General features: G+C 40.9%; 2 protein-coding genes across 3 annotated transcripts in view; one reads left to right on the top strand and one right to left on the bottom strand.

The window, feature by feature from the left end:
- The window catches only part of CCDC73 (coiled-coil domain containing 73), a 68266-nt gene extending 64411 nt beyond the window's left edge, over nucleotides 1-3855 (top strand). The window contains exon 18 of the mRNA XM_029583085.1: nucleotides 3598-3855. Coding sequence (XP_029438945.1) covers nucleotides 3598-3855 — 258 coding nt within the window. The remainder of the gene's footprint in view (nucleotides 1-3597) is intronic.
- A 40-nt stretch (nucleotides 3856-3895) lies between these two features.
- The window catches only part of EIF3M (eukaryotic translation initiation factor 3 subunit M), a 29102-nt gene continuing 12649 nt past the window's right edge, over nucleotides 3896-20348 (bottom strand). For both annotated transcript variants that reach the window (XM_029582374.1, XM_029582375.1), the window contains exons 5-11: nucleotides 19497-19591; nucleotides 14910-14993; nucleotides 12895-12994; nucleotides 10716-10797; nucleotides 5535-5678; nucleotides 4575-4635; nucleotides 3896-4204 (exon numbers count right to left, since the gene is read on the bottom strand). In XM_029582374.1, the coding sequence (XP_029438234.1) occupies nucleotides 4084-4204; nucleotides 4575-4635; nucleotides 5535-5678; nucleotides 10716-10797; nucleotides 12895-12994; nucleotides 14910-14993; nucleotides 19497-19591 (687 nt within the window). In that variant the 3' untranslated portion in view covers nucleotides 3896-4083. The remainder of the gene's footprint in view (nucleotides 4205-4574; nucleotides 4636-5534; nucleotides 5679-10715; nucleotides 10798-12894; nucleotides 12995-14909; nucleotides 14994-19496; nucleotides 19592-20348) is intronic.

Here is a 20348-nt window from a genome sequence, read left to right as displayed (position 1 = left end):
TAAGATAATGACACTTTATATTTCTATATGGAACATTTACTTTTCATCTGGCTGTCTAGATGAATGGTAGAACCTATTAAAATGCATGCTACATTTTCAACTTAAATACCAAGTTTGTATTTTTTTTCATCCTTTTGACCTTATTGGGTGAGAGGTAAACAAATATAATAAATGTCACTGTTCTTCTAAAAGTAGCTTAAAGTCCTTGATATGCTATACCTTAGGTCACCAGTTCAGTTCTTACTTGCATTGTTCCCTTAAAATAAAAACTGAAAACGAAGGTCCTAATTATATTGTAGTTTTATTTCGCCTGGGAATTTTAGTATTATAAGAAAAAAAGTCAATGGGAAAAAAAAGACATTTTGCCTTATCTATCTGTTTGGCCACCTCCCGATCTTGCTCATTTTACGCTTAGGAGAATTTCATCCCCTATAATGTACTGCTCCCTTGGGTGTTTGTATCCCAAAGGTAGGACCTTGTGTTTCTTAGAATTAAATATTAGCTTCCAGACTCTAGGCAATGCCTCAAGCTTTGCTAGAACCCTCCTCATGTTTTCCACACCTTCCTCAGTTGCAGAGTTTGGTATTAACCACAAAAAAGACAAGCCTTTCCTGATAGTCCCTGCATCACATCCCTAGTAACACCTTTCTCAGAGTGAACTCCATTTTTCCACTACTGTCGCCTCCCACGCAACTAATTTCTACCCAAAGTCAGTCACTTCAGGGCCCTTAGCAAGGGTGCTCAGTTTAGTTATGTTGCCTATGCAGAACTATGTCAAAGGCCAAACTGAAATCCTAGTACTCTGCATCTAACTATCTCCCTTGGTCCAACTCTCACCATAATCCTTGCTTATTTAGGTCATGCTTTTCCAACAGAAAAAGTTCAAAGTGAGTTATAATAATAAACTCAGTAATCAGGTGCAGTTACAATGTGTAGGCAAGGTTCTGCTACAGCACAGAAAGGCAATAGCAGCCGTGGCTTGGCCTTTTGCTTGGCGATGCTCCAGTAGGCATGGCAGCATTGCTACACGCGGGGAGGGAGGACCCTATAGCAAGAACTCAAGAAGTGGTACAATTCACTTGCAATCTTCTATGGGCTAGAGGTGGTTTCGGGGGGTCTGCAGGTGGGTTTTAATGAATTCAGGGTTGGCTAGGGCCGAAAGCTGCTTTGAAGATCCAAGTTTTCACTGATTTCCTAAATGTTAGGAGATCTGGGGTTGCCCTGAGGTATGGGGCAGAGCCTGCAACGATCCTTTTCCGTGGGGTTGTGAAGCACATAGTTTTGGGGAATGGAGGCATAAGGTAGGCTTGAAACAGTGAGCGTAATGGGTAGGCTGGCTTGTAGGTAAGGTAAAGTCAGCTCTTTGAGGGATTTTGTAGGCCAAAATCAGAATGGTCACCCAGGCAAAGAAATTGATCAGATGTGTCTGCCTTGGATCGTGTAACTCACTAGATTCCAGAAAATGCACTAGCCTTGGTTTTAGCAGTGATTCCATTAATTTACTTAACATCGAGGTCAGGCTGATAAGGCTGTGGTCCCCAGCCTCCTCTTTATTTCCATTTTTGTGAATAGGACCATCAACTGCCTATCTTCAGTCCTTCGGATCTACTGTAGACTCTAAAGAAGCATTGAAAAGATCAGCCAGAACTTATTTTTGATTTGATTTAAGTTTATATTCTTCCTTTTTTTTTTTTTTTTTACATTTTTGGAACTGCTCTGTTTCCTTAATACCCTGAGATGGATCCTGTCCAGCCCCATCACTTTGTTTTCTGTGGTTCCAGTTGTGGCCCTTCCTCACTGAATACCAAATAGAAAACTAAATATTCCTATTTCCTGGTCAGCCTCTACACCTTCGACCTTCATAATGCCACCTTTGCACTTCCTCCTGTCATATCTTTAAAAAGGTTCTGTCCCCCCGATTTATGTTTTATTTTTTTATTTAAATCTTTGCTCTCCTGATTACTCTCTCAGCTTTTGTTATTTGGTATTGTTATCCATTCTCCTCTCTGCAATTGCTTGGCTTTTCAATGGGAACATTTCTTCCCTTACCTTTTCAGCTACTTCTTTAGAAAACCATAATGGCCTCTTTTTTCTTTATTTACTGTCTTAACAAAAAGGTTAGTGGCCCTTACAATATCTCCTTTTAGTTTAGCTCACTGTTCTACTTCCCATAGCAGCTCCCATCCAGCTAATGACTCCTCGTGGTGCTTCCCCATTATAACAAAGTTAGTTTTCCTGAAACCTAGGACCTTTGCCATAGAATAAACCATCACCGCTTGTTTTTAATGCTGAACCACACCATCTACTAAGAACATAAGAAATTGCCATACTGGGTCCGACCAAGGGTCCATCAAGCCCAGCATCCTGTTTCCAACAGTGGCCAATCCAGCCTGCAAGTACCTGGCAATTACCCAGACACTAAGTAGATCTCATTCTACTGATGCCAGTAATAGCAGTAACATAGTAATGACGGCAGAAAAGGACCAAATGGTCTAGTCTGCCCAGCAAGCTTCTTATGGTAGTATCGGCCATGCAAGTTACCCTTAAGGATTTTACTGGGTGATGAGCCTTCTTGAAAATTCAGACTTGCTTATAGCATTCCTGTGTTTTTTTCCCTTATGTCTGTACAACAGTACCCCAGTCTGTAAAAGAAAGTCAGGACTCGTCTCTGAATCCAAGACCTCTTTCCTGCCATTCCTCCCACCTTTCGTCAAAGCAGAGAGCGTTGTTGCAGCAAAAGCATCAAGGCTTATTGGTTAAGGGTAGTAATCCCATGTCTTCTGTTAAGGGGAGTAACTGCTGCTCCGTGCAGGTTACACCCTTAAGACTGTGAAAGCCACGGCCCTTGCTGGTTGCTGTCTGAATACAATTCTTTTGCATTTTTTTTTTTTTTTTAACATCTTTTGAGCACAATTTATACAGCTTTATTAGAGAGGTACATCATGAATTTATTGGAGGAGGCAACATGTGACTTAAGTTTAAATATTCAGGCAGCTCGATGCTGGGGCTTCTTGGACTTTTGAACTCTAAGGCTTGCTGTCTGTTTTCAGATCCTAGCACTGCAGAGTATGTTGTGTCTTAACGCAGAATGCTTTTGTCTAGATGTTATAGATTTTGAATAGGGCCAATACTTACTAACAATAACCATTCTATAATAGCAGCCAAACCTAGATCATTATCTGTCTTCAGACCACATTTGAAATGCGAGGTTCAGTTTTGGGCACAGAGCCTCAAAACAGAAGTAGGCATTAAGTGCTTCTTCCTGTGGCATCAGAATTCATCTCTGTGAGGTTTTCGTAAGATTTTATGGTTCATCAGAATAGCATAATGTACCATAGAGGTTGAAATAATTAGAATATTTTAATCACACTGATGTTGTGAACAGGAAATACAAACACAGTCAGTAGAAGTCTGCTTCTGAGCAGATTATTATTTTTACATCAGTATTTGCTTCATAAAAAAGTTTAGTATAATCCACGCTTCTTCTAACTTCATGGCTTGGTCATGCTATAGAGGTAGAATTAAATTGTATTAGGGGAAAGAAATACACAAAGTTGTTGGGACCATCTTTTGCATTTCTTTTGTTTTCATTCCTAGCTCAGCATCGAGATTTCTGAAGAAGAGAAGAGTCCCTGCAAAGCTGTTGCACGTGCTCATTCTGCACCGCATCAAGAACTAGCTCCAGCTGAAGCTTCATCCGCATCTGATGATTCCTTTAAGGTGGAGGGGGATTCTCAGACCCCTGCAACCCATCAAGCTGACAGGCTTCTGGATTCACAAAGAATGAGGCAACACAGAAAAAGAAAGGCTGAAGAAAGTCTTGAAAGTAGTTTGAAGGCAAAGCAGAATTTGTAAAGATAACATATAAAATGTCAAAGTAAACACAGCTAAAATCTCATATTCATTAGTATTCAGATTTTATTTCTAGGAGAGGTTCTGTAAGATTCCGGAACAGATATTCTAGACACTGATGCGAATTAAGTTTAAAGTAACACCGGGCTTAACTTAATGCAGTTGTAAGTTAGGATTACAAAAGAAAGTTCTGAATGTTTGAGTTTCCTGAAAGCAGTAATAAAATAAAAGTTAAGCCTCAGAAATACTGTGCAGACTGGTTTTCACTTTGTTTAGATTCTGTTTCCAGCCGTTAAGTATATCGGACAGTTGCTGCCACTGCTGTTTTCCAAAAGTGCGATGGGTACTGTGGCTAAAAAGAAAGAGAGGGTTTCAGTGCACGTTGCAGCTAGCGTGAGTTTCTAAACCAACAGGACCACCTGAAATTAGCACAAGCTTCCTTCTCCAAGTCTCTACAGCAAGACTGGAAATGCTATTAGTATTCCAGCCATGAAAAGGCCATTAAATGAAATGTGCTGGAAAACAGGATCCTTTCATTACAGCAGCTAATCACATTCAGTCTGAGCTTTAATAAAATTATGATAAATAGCAACTATTTAACCACAGGCAGCTGACAAGAATAATACCTTGCTTCTAGTTAAAATATCAAACAGATATTAGGCAAAATAATTTGAACTTAGTAAACTACTCCAAAAAAAAAAAAAAAAAAAATGCAGTCTTACCTGACAACCACTTTTCTCAGTGTCTGATCAATTTTGCAGTAGACCATCTTTGTTCTTACAGCTGCAACAAAAATATTATTTCTCTTCAGCAAAAACTAGAGTGGACACGTACGTATCTTGGGCATGCCAGAGAGGTGGTATAGTCTGGCTTTGTGGGGAAGGGATGACTATTGCCAGCCACCAAGTAGCACGAAAGATGCACCACAAAAGTGATAGCCCTTCAGGCTGCCAGAGTGCCTAGAGGTAATGAACCCCCACAACTATACCATTCGTAAAATCTTCATCCTCCAGAAACAGTGTAAGCACAGTCCCCGCCTAGGAACCTGTTTGGTAGAGCTAAAATTCTTTGATGTAAGAATGAAGGAAGCCGACACACGAAGCTTATCGTTCGATGCCAAAAGTATTCATGCAATTTCCTGTCTTTTTATGAACTCCTCTCCCTATAATGCCCCTTCCTAATGACAAATTTAACTTGAATCCCGCAGTCCTACAAATCATTATTTGAAATACAAAATTCTAGTCATTTTAAAGAAACGTCACTGAATGTCCAACGGGAACTTCTTTGAGGTGAATTTCTCTCTTTCCCAACCATGGCTAAGATACCCTGTTACATGGGTGATAACCCACAACCAGGGCCGGCTTAAAGGATGCAGATTCTGCTTTGATTTGCTGTGCCTGCAAATCTTTTGTACCCAGGCCAAGTTTCAAGCTAAAGCATACGTCCACTGGTGGAAAGGCTGAGGGTAAGAAGGACCAGCAGAATCTGTCCCAATGCGAATTCTCAGCCATCTTATAACGGATCTGCTGGATTACATGATGGAAACAATTTTTATTAAGCTGTGAAAGATACAGAAACAACGCTAGGCAGATTTATAGGATCCATTTGTGAGCCGTGAACAATGAGAACAAATCCAACAAGAGAATCTATTGCATTAGAAAGTAAAGAGTGGACGTAATTACCATCAATCACAAAGGCTTCCACATCCTCGGCCCCGATCTGAAGCTCCTGCTGGATAGTATCAAATAAAATCTCTTTGTTTTCCACGGCCATACCCATAAAGGTAAGCAGTCTCATTTTTGCCATATTCTGCTCATGTGACAGACCTGTGAAATAAAAAGTAATTAAAACAGGACAGGGCCAAAAATGCAGACTTCCTACTTTGCCGAGAGCCCATCCAAAGACTGAATGTACAGAATATTTGCACGTGGCTGCTTTAAAGCCACATGCAGTGCCTTTTACTGAACTAATATGTTAAGTTTCAGCGCGGAAGCATTCACCCCTTGATTCATCGTCAGACATACAGGAAAGAGAAACGGACATTCTGCATTCACTCTTTCAGCATAGCACCTTTTGGTAAAACTGGTCAACCTCACAGGAATCAATTTAACAAAACCAAACAATCGTCAGCAGCAAGTGCTGTGCTGGGACATTCTCAGAGGTATCAGACAGAGCCTTACGCAGATAAGTCACTTCCTCACCATAAGAAATATCTTTTAAGATCTAATCTATGCAGAAAGCGTAGGGCATGTGCTTGCTGTATTTGTGTGGAAGCCCCATAGATGAGATCGGTTTTGAAGGCATCTGACACCCCAAGTTCCATCTGGTTTAACTACTTACAGAACACGAACCCCCTATTCTCTATTTGAGATTGGTGAATTAATACTTAGGTTTAGAATTTACTACATTCAAACATTCAGTGAAGATAAGGAATCACTAAGAGGCAGCCCGTTGTGTTAATTAGCAGTAATTATGATGCAGGGTCCTTATCTGGCACAGATTCAACAAGAAATGATCATAACTCACATGAATGAGGGACACCAGCAACAATGCCTAACTGGACTTAATGGAAGTCTACAAGCCTCAAAAAATCAATTAGTGCACATTAACCCTAATTAACAAATGCAGATGAGATTGCTGATTAGCTTTCTGAAGCAAAAAGGTTGCTGGTAATGCCAGATTAAAATGTGGACATGTTAGGGCGACTAAGATGAGACCAGATAATGCTACTGTTGGCCTAGACTGTCAGGCTTAATAAAATAAATTACTACACATAAAATTACGTCACCTGCAGGAGTCTATTACTGACTGTTCAAAGACATCTTGTTTTCTCTTTCTCCAAACAAGGAGATAAACATTCCTTAGAACAGAATTAACTGTGATTATTTTGTCTTCAAAAATATGTATAAATAAAGACTTATAAAATATATTACTATACAACTGCTATTCCCTTTCTACATATTTCTGAGATGAATGCCGCTAGAAGTATACGACAGCAGTTCAACAAAGCACGATTTCTATATCCACCTGTAGTTATGTTATTGTAATCAAATACAGAAAAGACTGGGAAAGGAATCGCAATAAGCAATTTGAACCCAGAGCTCAACTGCAAGCCAACCACTGCATAACGGGAGCTCACGCAGTAAGACAAAGACCTGAAAGCTATGGGATATTCACCACAGAATGAAACAAAAGCACAACAAGTGTCTACTGCTGCTTGTGTTCCAGCCCATGCAGTCTGACAGCATCCAGATCCAAATCTCTGGTCCCATGAGAAAGTGATCTCTGTTTTTATGGAATCATTTATTTTTACTTGGTGGTTGTGGCTGCTTCCAATGCAGCTGAATTCAAGTTCTTTAATTTAATGAAGGCTTTCAGATCCTTATGCCATAGATACAGGAGGAAGAGAAAAGGCCAGTTGAGAAATCTAACACACTTCTTTCAATACACTGGAGTACAAGACAGCTCCATGACATGTGAGAAGCAGTCCTTTGCTCTCCACAATTCTTCCAGCATAAATACGAGTGTCTCGTTCCTGAGCTGTGCAACAGGCCCTCCCAACCATCTTCCACTCCTCTAATAAAACTTTTAGCACAAGCACGAGGCCAGCTCTGCCATAGCTGCTGGGTTGCTTTATGAATGTCAGCATTCACTCTGACAGGTATTGCTCCTTCTTTGGAAACTGTGAAAATGATAACACTTGCATAATGAACAAACACATTAAGGGGGATTGCTCAGCTGCAAAATCATCCCAGGAGTTAGGAGAAAAGAAAAACAAGAGCAAAGATGAGAGCACCATCTTCATTTTTGGTTATAAGAAACTTTCAGCCTGCATGCGAACGCTGGTACCCGTAGGATCCAGGCTGGCATAAGAACTAACAGAAGTACCCAATGATGAGCTCTGGTGGATTGTTCCCATTCAAAAAGGAGGAGAGCTTGGAGTCTGCAGCTATTTAAAATCAACCAAAGCAGAGTGACTGTCATCAAGGTTGAATTTGTGTCACATTATTATACAAATTCAGGGTGCCCATGCGTCTTGGTATAGAGATCGGCAAGAAATATCATTAACCATTACAAGAAGAGAATCAAAGCTAGGAATGGAAATGGGATGCCCTAGGAAAGATGTTGACAAGTTAAAGTAGGATTCATTTTCTCTCCTAATTTCAGCCGAGCCAGGCATCAGGTTTAGAACAAACACTGGCAGGCTCATCTTTCCACAACACGGCTATCCTCTGGAACTCGAGACTGTGAAGGCAATTATTATTATATGATAAAAGATGAAACGACAAGGCTGCGCCAGCTTAACTTTAATTACGGATATTTCCTCAGTCTCACAATTCCCGTACTGTACAGGCTGACAGCAAATGACAACAACGTTTACATGTTTTGAAACTTTTATACGTATTAATTCCTTATTATAACTGGAAAGCTGGGACACAGCATCAATGAACCTTTTATCATTCGGTAACTATGGATCCTGAACTCCAAAGAATCAAGAAAATGAGATCAATAAGTTTGAGATGCAAATATAAATCCCATGGACACTCCTTGTGATCTCGGGCAAGTCACGTCCCTCTCTACTACCTCAGGCACAAACGTAGGGGCTTATTTACTGAAGGTTTTCTCCCATCCTGTGTCTATGGGAAAAATGCTCAGTACACAGGCCCCCTTAGATTGTAAGTCCTCTTGGGAAAGAAGAATACCTACTGTGCTTGAATGTAATCTGCTTTGAAGTGTCACAATAGGCGGAATATAAATTAAAAAACAAAAACTACTGATTTTTGGTTTTACATTTTCCGTGGTTAGTCGTAAGCGGAAGAGTTGCCAGCACTTTACGGAATGAAAATCAGAAAAGTACAGAAACAGTAACGTGAATGACCCTTCTCAAGAACAAAGGCGGACAAATAATCGGATGGAGATGTCTACACAGTCTAAATGACGAAACATTAGCAAGCCAGATTATAAGAGGGATATGAAAAGCAGATCTGGGAGTGGGGGAGGGGAATATGATCAATTCGTTTAAGAGTCACGAAGTACATATGTGCTCTGCCTCCCCATCTCCTCCCTGTGAAACACAACTCTCCGAATATCCCTAGCTATGACCGCTTTCACTTTTACTACATATGGTGTGCTAGGACTCTTACAGCCCTGGATGCAGTACAATTATTCTCACAATCCATTAATTCAATGATGCATGGATTAAAGGTTACCCTAAACTGAGTTATGATTCACAAAACGGGGTTTATTTTTCCAGGGGAAGTCAGGCTATAGTGAACTGTGATATTTCAATTCAAAGATATAAAACACAGCTTATATTTTATGGAAACATTTATTCATTACCACTATGTCAAAATCTTAATGCACTCATAAAAAAATCTGCATCATTGAACTCCTCCAGCATTGTCACTGACCCCTGTCCTAAAAAGCTGCCATATAGAAAACGGAATTTTAATGCACGCAATAGCTTATGAACTACTGCTCCTTTGTAACAGTCAATTACACATCAATGGGGGAGTGTCGCAGTGTTAATTACTTCTCTTTTTCCTCACAGTGTGTAAATAAAGAGGTTGCTGACATTAACATTCCATCACACAGCTTTCATGTCATGAGACAAATTGTCTGGGACAGGCCTGGCTTGGGGAGGCCATTGCACAGACAAAGCATAAAATAGAATACATACTATTCCACTATATTCCCATCCACACCAGGGAGAGATTTTAAAGTTTGGCGTAAATGGAAACCTTCTTTCCATGATCTCCGAAGCCTTCACGTGAACGTTTTGCATCTCTAGGCTGGAAATCTCAATTTGCTTCGCTAGATCGAACAAACTTTTGTTCCGAGAGCCAAACAAGTAAAACTGAGAAGTGTTTTAGTTCTTAACACACATTAAAAATCTGCAAGAGGAAGATGTGGAAACCATAAAGAAGGGGGGGGGGGGGGGGGGGCTAGCGAAGCTTGGGGAAGGTCTGAAGATTGGCAGCTAAGATTTAATGCTAAAACTATGCAGTGTCACGCATTGGGGCTGCAACAACCCAAGGTGGGATTCAAGATAGGGGATACAATTCTTCAAAGCACAAAACAAGATTGGGATCTGGGGGTGATCGTAGCTGATGATCTTAAGGTGGCTAAAAGGTGGATAAAGCAATGGTAAAAGCCAGAAAGCTGCTTGGCTGCACAGGGAGAGGAAGGGTCAGCAGATAAAGGGAGGTGACACTGCCCCTATATAGGTCCCTGGTGAGACCTCACTTGGAATACTGGAGACCGCACCTTCAAAAGGATATAAACAGGATGGAGTCAGTCCAGAGGGTGGCTACTAAAATGGTCAGTGGTTTTCGTTCTAAAGCATATGAGGACAAAGATCGAAACACATACACCCTGGAGGGAAGGCGAGATGGGGGAGATATGAGAGAGACATTCGAATACCTCCAAAGATTCCATGCACAGGAGGTGGGCCACTTAGAGGAGAAAGGAGGCTCTAGAACGAGAAGTCATGGGATGAGGGTGAGAGGGAGTAGACTGGGGAATAATCTCAGGAAATATGTCTTTACAGAGAGGGTGGTGGATGTGTGGCACAGCCTCCCAGTGGAGGTGGCCGAGATAAAAACAGTATCTGAATTTAAGAAAGCATGGGATAAATACAAGGGATCTCCAAGGGAGTAACAGGAATTATAAAACTAAATTAACTGGGAGGGTGGGCACACTAGATGGGCCATACAGTCTTTTTCTGCCTTCATGTATCTATGTATCGGTTATTTCTAGATTCACACTTACTTTTTGAGCTTTAGTCATTCTTGGTGCGACACAGACGCCAAGTAAGAGTAGCCCGTTGCACAAAATTGAATTATCGTAATTACACTGCTTACCAAGGGAGTCAATGAAGTCCTTGTTGTTTTGGTAAAACTTGACATACGATGATAATTTACCACTCACGAAAATGGTCAAAAGCTAAACAGACACAAGAACAATGAAAACATTATTTTAATTCCCAATAGTCTTGAGACCATAAAACAATAGGACGCAGAAAGCAAACATATGAATTGTACCTGAAACACACCCTTCTCACCCCATCCTGATAAACATCTCCCACCTCTTCTATCTCTGTGCCTTGTCGTCTACGGCTCCAGCCTCCCTGAACACTGCTGTATGTGCAGAATCTCCATCAAGGCCTACTCTACTCTAGACTCAAAGGTGCCATGATCAATGCACTTGATCCCGCTTGCCTCAGAATTATTCTCTCTCTCTGCAGAAGGGAAACACCAGCCCCTTGGTCCTTGGCTAACTCGTGTTGGGCATGCATTAATAAACTACTCAACATGCCAAAACCGGTAATAGGCGAGAAAGTAACTCGCCTATTGGCTGTCAGGATTTCCCTCATCTTCAGTGCTATTAGAGCATACATTACAATCTAGCAACAGCAGCGCTGAACCACTGGAGTTAAGTTACCTTAGCTGCAATGACCCTGAATAAAGATGTTACAGTTTTACAACAACAAAATGCCACATGACCAAATGTGAAGTGTTTTAAGTGAGACAGGTAGAAGAAATTAAGAGGGTTGAGTTTGTTCAGTCACGTGGAATTTTAGAGGGCCAACGAGAGGAAACTATAAGTCAATGGGCCGAGAGTGGCAGTGGACTGCTTTAGGATTCCAACCAGCATTTTTGTGACAGATTATAAAAGGTTCTGCTGGGAAGAGGTTTGACAGGTCAGGTACCCTCCCTCCTGACCATGAAGGACTGAAATTAAGAACCTAGGCCTACGGTTTGTGTTTCTTTTTTTTACTAGATCCATGGAGCAGGGCCTGTCTCTAATGCTAGAGAAATGTTAAGTAGCAGAAGTGTAAAAGAGCCAGGGGAAATGCTGCTGGATGAGGTCTGGGAATTTATCTATTCACAATACCCAAAGGGGTAGAAAACCACAGAGGAGAACTGGGCAGAATGCATGGCATGATTAGTCTTCCTCTGCTGCCATTTACGCTTTGTAGATGATGAATTTCTTCCTCCTTTTGACATACGTTCTTATTTATTTATAAAACATAAACTTGCCACTTTTCTTTATAGCAGTGGCTCTCAACTTGAGGACAGCACTGAGGGAGGTTGGGTAGGATAGGGGGGCCCAACCTCTCAATCCGCCCACAGGCTGGCACTGTCTTCCTCCACTCAAGTCAATTCGCCCCAGAGGAGGAAGAGCTGGGGCTAAGCAAGGCCTCCTCTATCCCATCCCCTATAGAAAGGAGTCACAGCCATCTTTCTCCATTCTCCCCCTCCTCCAAATCTGCTGGGGTCCTCTCTCCCCACCACCCCCGGGCCCAGAGAAGGTTAGAGAAGCAAGGTTTCTTTTCTTCCACCTCAAAAGAACTCCAGTACCCAAACACAATCCACTTTGCAGTGCCTGAAAGCCAGAATATAAAATAAATAAATAGGGACATTGAAGGACAGTCACTAGAGACACCCCCTGCCTCTCCATCACCAGAGAAGGGAGAGACACCCCCTGCCCCTCCACCACCGGAGAGAGGAGACACCCCCCCCCTGCCTCTCCATCACCGGAGAGAGGAGACACCCCCCCCCCTGCCTCTCCATCACCCAAGATAGGAGAGACCCCCCCTGCCCCTCCAACACCGGAGAGGGGAGAGACACCCCCTGCCTTTCCAACACCGGAGAGGGGAGACTCACCCCCCGCCCCTCCGCCACCGGAGAGGGGAGACTCACCCCCCGCCCCTCTACCACCGGAGAGAGTAATCAGACGTTTTTAAATTTTATCTACGTTTCATTCCTTGCAGTGAGGAGGATTAGATAATTGGAGTGAATGAAATAAATTCAATTTTATAAAACAAAGCATGGGGGGAGAGAAGTCATTGGACTGAAGTCAGGTGCACAATACGGTAAAGCTGCATTGCATTTAAGATGACTTTTTACTATCATGTTTCACACAGAAATCCGGTAAACTACAGAATTTATTACCATAAGAAGATTACAAGTTGGTGACAAGTCAGAAACAGTGGGCTGCATGTTTTAAAATAAATTGAAATCCACCTATGCTACTTACATCATGGATAAGTTCTCCTTCCAAAAATTTGACTGGCTTCAAGGCAAGAAGATGGTCAATGAGAAAAGTCTTGGGGTCCTTTAAAGCTCGTACAATACATCTGCAACAAGAAGTAGTGCATAAGAAGGGCCATGTGGGGTCAAAGCAAGGCCCGTCAAGGCCAGCATCCCGTACGGAGGAACACAAGAGGTGACAGGCAGAGTCATTCCCAGAACCACCGGCGAGTACCCGACAGATCCAGGGATAGTAATGGCTTTCCGCCCTACAATCAGAAACAGCACCCAACTCTTATTCGTAGACATTTATCACATTTAACATAATGCCCTGGATACGGCCATCGTTAAATTGTGCACTGAATCATTTTACACTGTGGTATTTCGTCAGTCACTCCCGTGAACCTTAACTACACATCCCATAGTGACCGGCTGAATGTGCACAAAGGATTTACGGGGCCAATGATGACCTTTTCCCTCCTTAGAACCAAACGTTTACTCTGTCAGGCCGTGCTTGAGTGAGCAGCTAACTTCGGCAGTTTCACCTGACTTCAGCAGATAAGTGCCGAGAGTCTCTTACGACTTGAAGGGGTGTAGCGATATGCATCTTCAGGACTAGTAAATAATTAACATACTACAAGATGTTTTCTTTAATTTTGAGGTTTAGAATGCCAAAACATTTGTTCTGTCTTCAATGGTGTCCATCAGAGAGACCTGCCCACGCCACTGGATCAAAGGGCACCCAGAAAAAAATCCCCAGAGCTCAGAAGAATAACTCGTCTTTCTGAGGACGTACAGCACTATTTAGTCTTGACAGTGGATTCACTCATCTCCACGATGTTGGTGCTTGCTAACACAGGCCACAAATATGATGTAGGAAGATGGTTTAACGAGGATTTCAGCATTTTTCTAGTTATTCATTTTTTGCTCTGGTTAAACTGTAGCCCCTGAGGAAGATAAACTTCTCGAAACGTGGACTGTGTTGAGCAAGCACTGAGCATTTAATATTGTCAACATCGTGGAGATTCTCTCCTCTTAAAAAAAAAAAAAAAAAAATGCAGAGAAGTCAATAAGCGTTTTTATTTGCACTTATCAATGTTCAAAGTGGGAAGAAACATGTTTTATATGAGTGGGGTTTCAATGATGATGATGCAGATGTTCACCTGCAAGCTCTAAGTTTGTGAACTAGTTAGGAGATAAATCCCCCGCTCTTATATATATATATATATATTTTCAATTGTTTGCTTCCATTCAATAATAATAGATCTCATATTTTATTGCTAGTAAATCATTGTCGAGATTATTTTCATTGTACTAAGTGGGTTTTGCATAGCGTAATTTAGTACCACGCACCCTTAGGTAGCACTTCAGCCTACCCAACTTTTCAATTCCCCTAAGATGACAACATTAGAACTCTTTTCTGCAAAACTGTGCCTTCCTCCAAGAGCAGTCATCAAAACGGACTCAGACTCAAATCTGTCCCCAGTAAAGGAAAATTTCCAGCTACCTGATTGTTCAAGCAAGTTCAGCTTCATTTCTTTAAAATGTCCGATTTAAAATTATTGATCAAGTCATTTTACAAAGAATAAACCCTTTCAAATTTCAACATCTGGCAAAATAAAACCAAATAGAAAATGAACTAAGAAATGTTAAGACACTTATAAGAAGTTCTTGAAACAGGAACCCTGTCCACCGAGATCTTCTTAGCAAGGATTGCTTGATGTGCCTTCAGTTAGACTTACAGTCACAGAATTTCTTGCCTATGGAACTCAGAATGTCAGGTTGCATAAAAAAGTTTCGACTCCTTTTAAAATGTTTCTTATTAAAAAATGCATTTGATTAAGAACTTCAGTATGGACTCTCCTATGTAATGTGGTTGCTCGAGATCTTATGATGTCATTTTTTATGTTTTTTATATATTTTTTATTATGAATGTTTTATTTCATTTGTACATCACTTAGGCCATTGGTGTTAAGCAGTAAATACATTCTAATACATGAAATGAAAATGGCTTCATGTTACCTGTGAGCATCAACTCTGGCTTGGGATGCATTGTCCTCCGTGTAACTCCCCAGGAGCTCCACCATGACCTTTGCAGCGGCATCACTGTAACACAGACCAAAATAAGCACTGCTCATGTCTGCCAACTGGAACGCATACATCTCATGTTCAAATGCAATTGTACCCGAAAGGATCTGGATGCTAAGTGAAAAGGGTAAATCGCTTCTACACTGCATTCATATTCATTCATTTGGTTTTACACAGCGTTTTATCTTTGCTGCTTCGGTTGTTGAACCAGACCTGGCAGGCAGTCCGACAGGTACGTTTTAAGAAGCGTGCATCACCTTTTCCTGTTCCACAAATCCAGTTATATGCTACTATTATATCACAATATATGTTAACAATGTGCATGCCAGTATAAGAGTGCAATGCTAGTTCACAAAGTGTTGAGTGATGAGCTCAATTCTGCGATTACACAATCCCACGCGTGCATTTGGATCCGCACAGAGAGGGTTGGAGGATGTTCCATCTATTCGACATGTGCGCCTTCTCGGTGGCTGCACCTGGTTACCTGCACCAAGTCATTCAGGACGATGCTGAAATGGCTTTGATACACGCGTCTATCTGTTCTGTGTATTTCATATATACGGTTTTTATGAATTTTTATTTTGTACGCCCAACACAAACGATGGAGGCACCAGAGTACCTAGTCAAATCAAAAAATGAAGTGCCCAGCTAAATTTACTTTATGGCACAGCCTCAGGGATTTGTACTGGGACCGTTGCTTTTTAATATATTTATAAATGATCTGGAAAAAGGGTATGAGTGAGGTGTTCAAATCTGCAGACAACACAAAATTCCCTCCTATCCCATGACTTTTTACTTTTCTCAGGAGTCTCTCATGAGGAACTTTGTCAAATGCCTTCTGAAAATCCAAATACACTATTATCCACCAGATCACCATTATCCACATGTTTATTAACCCCTTCAAAAAAATGTAGCAGATTGGTGAGGCAAGACTTCCCTTGGGTAAATCCATGTCTTTTTATATATTCTGTGATTTTGTTCTTTAAAATAATTTCTATGATTTTTCCCAGTACTGAAATCAGGCTCACTGGTCTATAGTTTCTCAGATCACCCATGAAGCCTTTTCTAAAGATTGTACCTCAAGATCAGAGGATGACCAAACAGATGATTTGAATGATAGGTTGCAAATTAGTAGTAATAGGTCTGCAATTTAGTTTTTTAAATTGTTTTCAGAACTTTAGGTATATACCATCTGGTCCAAGTGATTTGCTACTCTTTAGCTTGTCAATTTTGCCTGTTATATCTTCTAGTTTCATCATGATTTATTTCAGTACATTCAAATCATCACCATTAAATACCATTTCTGGCATGGGTAGCTCAACCTCTTCTGTAAACACTGAAGCAAATCATTTTGCTATGACTTTGTCTTCCCTAAGTGCCCCTTTTACCTCTCAATCATCTAATGGGTCCAATCAACTTCTTCACAGGCTTCCTGCTTCACAAATATTTGAGAAAGTTTATTTATGAATTTATATAAATACATAAAGTTTCTTAAGGAAACAGCAGAGTTACAGAGGAGATCTCAAGACCAGACCACAAAAGAAAAAAAAAAAACCGTTATCCAAGAAATTCAATGTCTTTCTCATAATCTTAATTAGACCATAAAATGGAGTTCAATACAGTCCAACAAGAAACAACACACAAATATTCCTTAAGATTTTTCTTAGCTAGTCAAACTATATTGCTGTACTTTCCCTTCATTACTGAAACTTGCCCTGGAGAAGCAAATATAAGTGACGTTCATAAAAATATATTTCAAATTATGCTTATACTTCTTCCTATTTTATTTGGATCCTCTTTCCATTTTTTCAAAGAAGCTCTTTTGGTTATAATAGCCTTTTTCACCTCACCTTTTAACCATGCCAGCGGTCATATGGTCATCCTTCTGTCTTTTTTTAACGTGTGGAATATATTTGGTCTGAACTTCCAAAATAACATTTTTAAACAATGTCCATGCCTGATGTAAACTTTTAACCTTTGCAGCTACACCTTTTAGCTTTTTCTGTTTTCCTCATTTTATCATAGACTCTGGTTTGAAATTTAAACGCTAGAGTACTAATTTTCCTTAATATCCTCCCTCCGGTTATTAAATCAAATTTGATCACTATTGCCAAGCAGCCCCACTACTATTATTTCTTGCACCAAATCCTGCCTTTTACTGAGGATTTGATCTAAAATAGCTCCCCCTTTTGTCAGACCAGCTGCTCCATGAAGCAGTCATTTATTTCATCTAGAAACGTTACTTCCTGATGTGACACTACTGTTGCCAAATTTTTTAGCTTCCTCATTTCTCTGTCTCTCTCTTCATTCTGGCCAGGCCGACCGTAGTATACTCCCGACCCTATACTGTTCCCATCACACATTCAGTTTCTATCCATAGATGCCATAGTGCATTTGGGAATATAGATGACAATTTTTAGTGAAAAACCTTCAATGTTTTAAATGAAAATTGATTTCCAAACTTTGTGTGCATTTAGACTACTCTTTCTTTCTCTCTCTCGCATACGTTTTTCTTTTCCGCTCTCTTCTTCCTCTACTCTTTAACCACCACCTGCCTCCCCCTCCCCTAGGTACCTCATCTCCCCTGCTCCGCACTCCCTCTCACAATCCACCTCTGTATTCCATTCCTAGACCTCCCCCCTCCTTGGCTGTGCCGCTCCTTCTCTGGTGTCACACAAGTGGATTTGAGGGGGGGTTAAGTCTTGAAAAATCCAAATGAAGAACATTGGAGGGTTTAGGTTTAACCCCAAAAGCGTGTGTGCAAATGATTAATTGAGGGGCTTTTTTTTTTTTTTTTTACATTATTTTTTCCCCACATTCATCAGTCTGTGAGGACTCACATTCTTTGGTTGTAAGAAGACAGGTCTGCTGCTGTGACTTTTCCAAAAGTGGAAGGTCATGCCTAACGACTTAAGTCAAAGGTGGAAGGTCACGAGCCTTATTTTCCTTGCCCTATACAGGAACACCTCTGAAACATTCCCATTTTCACAGAAACTAAAATGCAAATTTAGCATTTTTCTATAGTCACCGCTATTTGGGGAGGCTTAGATACAGCAGTTGCACTGGATTTTGGGATGGTTTTGGTGGGAATGTATAGATCGTAGCTGTTCTTGTAATCATATTAATTAGTATAAATTGACTGAACTCTTATGGACTCTGCTGTTTTATTTCCTAGTGAGACCTAGCTGGGTGATGCATTTTACTTAGAATATACTGCATTTGATTATTTACAATTCTGTTTCTAGTACGAGATTTTGAGCAATTAAGCATGAATTTCCAAGAGGAAAGGTCTGTTGCCACCTTGCACTGTAAAGAGCATGTCTATTTTCCTCTTCAGACTGAATACTACTTTCTGAAAACACAAACCACATTTACAACAGCTGAAAATAAGCCGGCATTAACCCTTCTGCTCAGACACTCAAAAAAAAAAAATGGCAGAAACATTTCCCAATAGCAGTAATTTGTGGAGTTTAACCGAGGCCAATTAGGATGCCTCTCCGTCGTCAAGGATTGCCTGGCGTGCTCGCTGCAGGGGGCTAGGCTGAGAACCTGAATATCAGAGACAGTGGCAAAGACCGTTCCTGCTCTACCACAAAATATAAAGCACCCAAGTCAATAAATGACATTTCGTTGACGTCTGAAATTGTGGGCAAGGAGGCAAATTTCAACAAAATATTTACAGAACAAATATTTCTGACAGTGAGTAAGGGAGGGAAGTAACAGGAGAGGGAAACGAACAGCTATGCTAGGCAGGCACTTCTTGCTTTCCTAGGAAAGCTGTGATAGAGTCGTGAGGTTACAAGTTCAAATTCCAAGGTCCCTGGTCAGATAAATAGGGCTGCAGTGCTGGTGGAACCCTTACCAGGGGTGCAAAGCATCTTGTTACAGACTCCGATTAATCATCAGGCCTCATTTTTCAGTGTATGAAGAATTAATATGAGCCAAATACTGGAACATAAACAATGTAACATACACCACATTCTTTTCACCTATACATTCTGCTGAGAAATATTTTGGGAAACGTCAGTAAGCATTCTGCAAACTCCTGGCTGCCACAAGCAGCAGAAAGGTTTGTTTATACAAGACACGTTGTGCTAACTGTGATTGATAGACTCCCTTAGACCCTCTTTAAATACACAGATAGCACTACCATGCACTAGAACATCAAAGTGCCATTAAATAAGAAACCTGGCATTATTTTACATAGCTTTAGGATTAGCATTTATATCATGGCCAGAGCAAAAAGTACAAATCAGACTTTTACAGATTGAGAACTATCCCCTATTAAAAACTTACCACCACGTTGTCTGGCTGAGGATTATTTACCTAAGAACTCAACGAAGGAACACTCAGGTTCCTGATCGGAAGCGAGACTAAAATATCAGTCACGTCACGACACTCAACTGCAAACGCCAGCTCAGAGAAAAGGCAACATCCAGAGACCTCCGACAACGGCTGTGCAGAAGCTGTTGTTTAGCTGATCTGTTTTCCCCAAAGTGTACTGAGGTGTGATAAACTTGCCTTTTTTTGCAGTCCACAAGCGCTTCATAGAGCAATCTCAAGAGTGTATGTTTTTTGTCCGTACTCAGCTTCCAGTCAGAAATCCATTTTCGAACCTAAAAGGAGACAATGCAAAAAAATAGGTCCCGCACCTAAACAGGATGAAAAAAAACAGCCTAATTTCAAACTATTAATTCCCTGAAAATAAGAAGGCTGTGAGCACTGTAAGCCAACATATAAATAAGGTCACCCACACAGGCTGCACCCAGAATTTATTCTTCAGGGCTGGAAAAATATCTTAAAAATGTAGATGGCAGCTAACACTTTTAGGAGTCAAGAAAAAATATTCTCCTCTAATAAATTTTACTTTTCTTCTTAAATTGTCACTGGTATTTTTTTTTAAGCTATTGGTCCTGTTTTTTTGCTTCTTCCCTTCCTGTAGCCTTTTCCTACCCTCGCCCATACTCGTAGCCTCTGAGTGATTGATTGTACAATTGTGCTTATTGATTGATGTTGCTGCTTTGCATTCTGTTTATGTTCCTTTTGTACACTGCTTTGTAGCCTCTTTAGAGAGGCGGTCAGTGAAGTTGAAGTCGTAACCATCGCTTTGCCTCTGCCTACTTTTCTTGCCAGCCTCAGCATCCCCCATGTGCCTCAGCGGCAGGGACCACTGCTCCGGCTCCCCTGTGCTCTCTCCGCTCGGGGTGGGGTTTAAGAACCCAGTGGCAGCTCCTCTCAGGCCTGGTAACATTTTTCTCACCTGGTGCCTATATGACTTATAAACTAGATTTAAAAAAATAAGAAAAACATTTTCTGCACTATTTATTAGAACTTTGATATTTCACTAAAGATCTTAAGTACTGTATTGGCGTG

Source organism: Rhinatrema bivittatum, chromosome 17 (assembly GCF_901001135.1).
Source record: "Rhinatrema bivittatum chromosome 17, aRhiBiv1.1, whole genome shotgun sequence".
NCBI lineage: Eukaryota > Metazoa > Chordata > Amphibia > Gymnophiona > Rhinatrematidae > Rhinatrema > Rhinatrema bivittatum.
The sequence above is the reverse complement of the archived record's forward strand: the minus strand, read 5'-3'. Positions and strand labels throughout refer to the sequence as shown.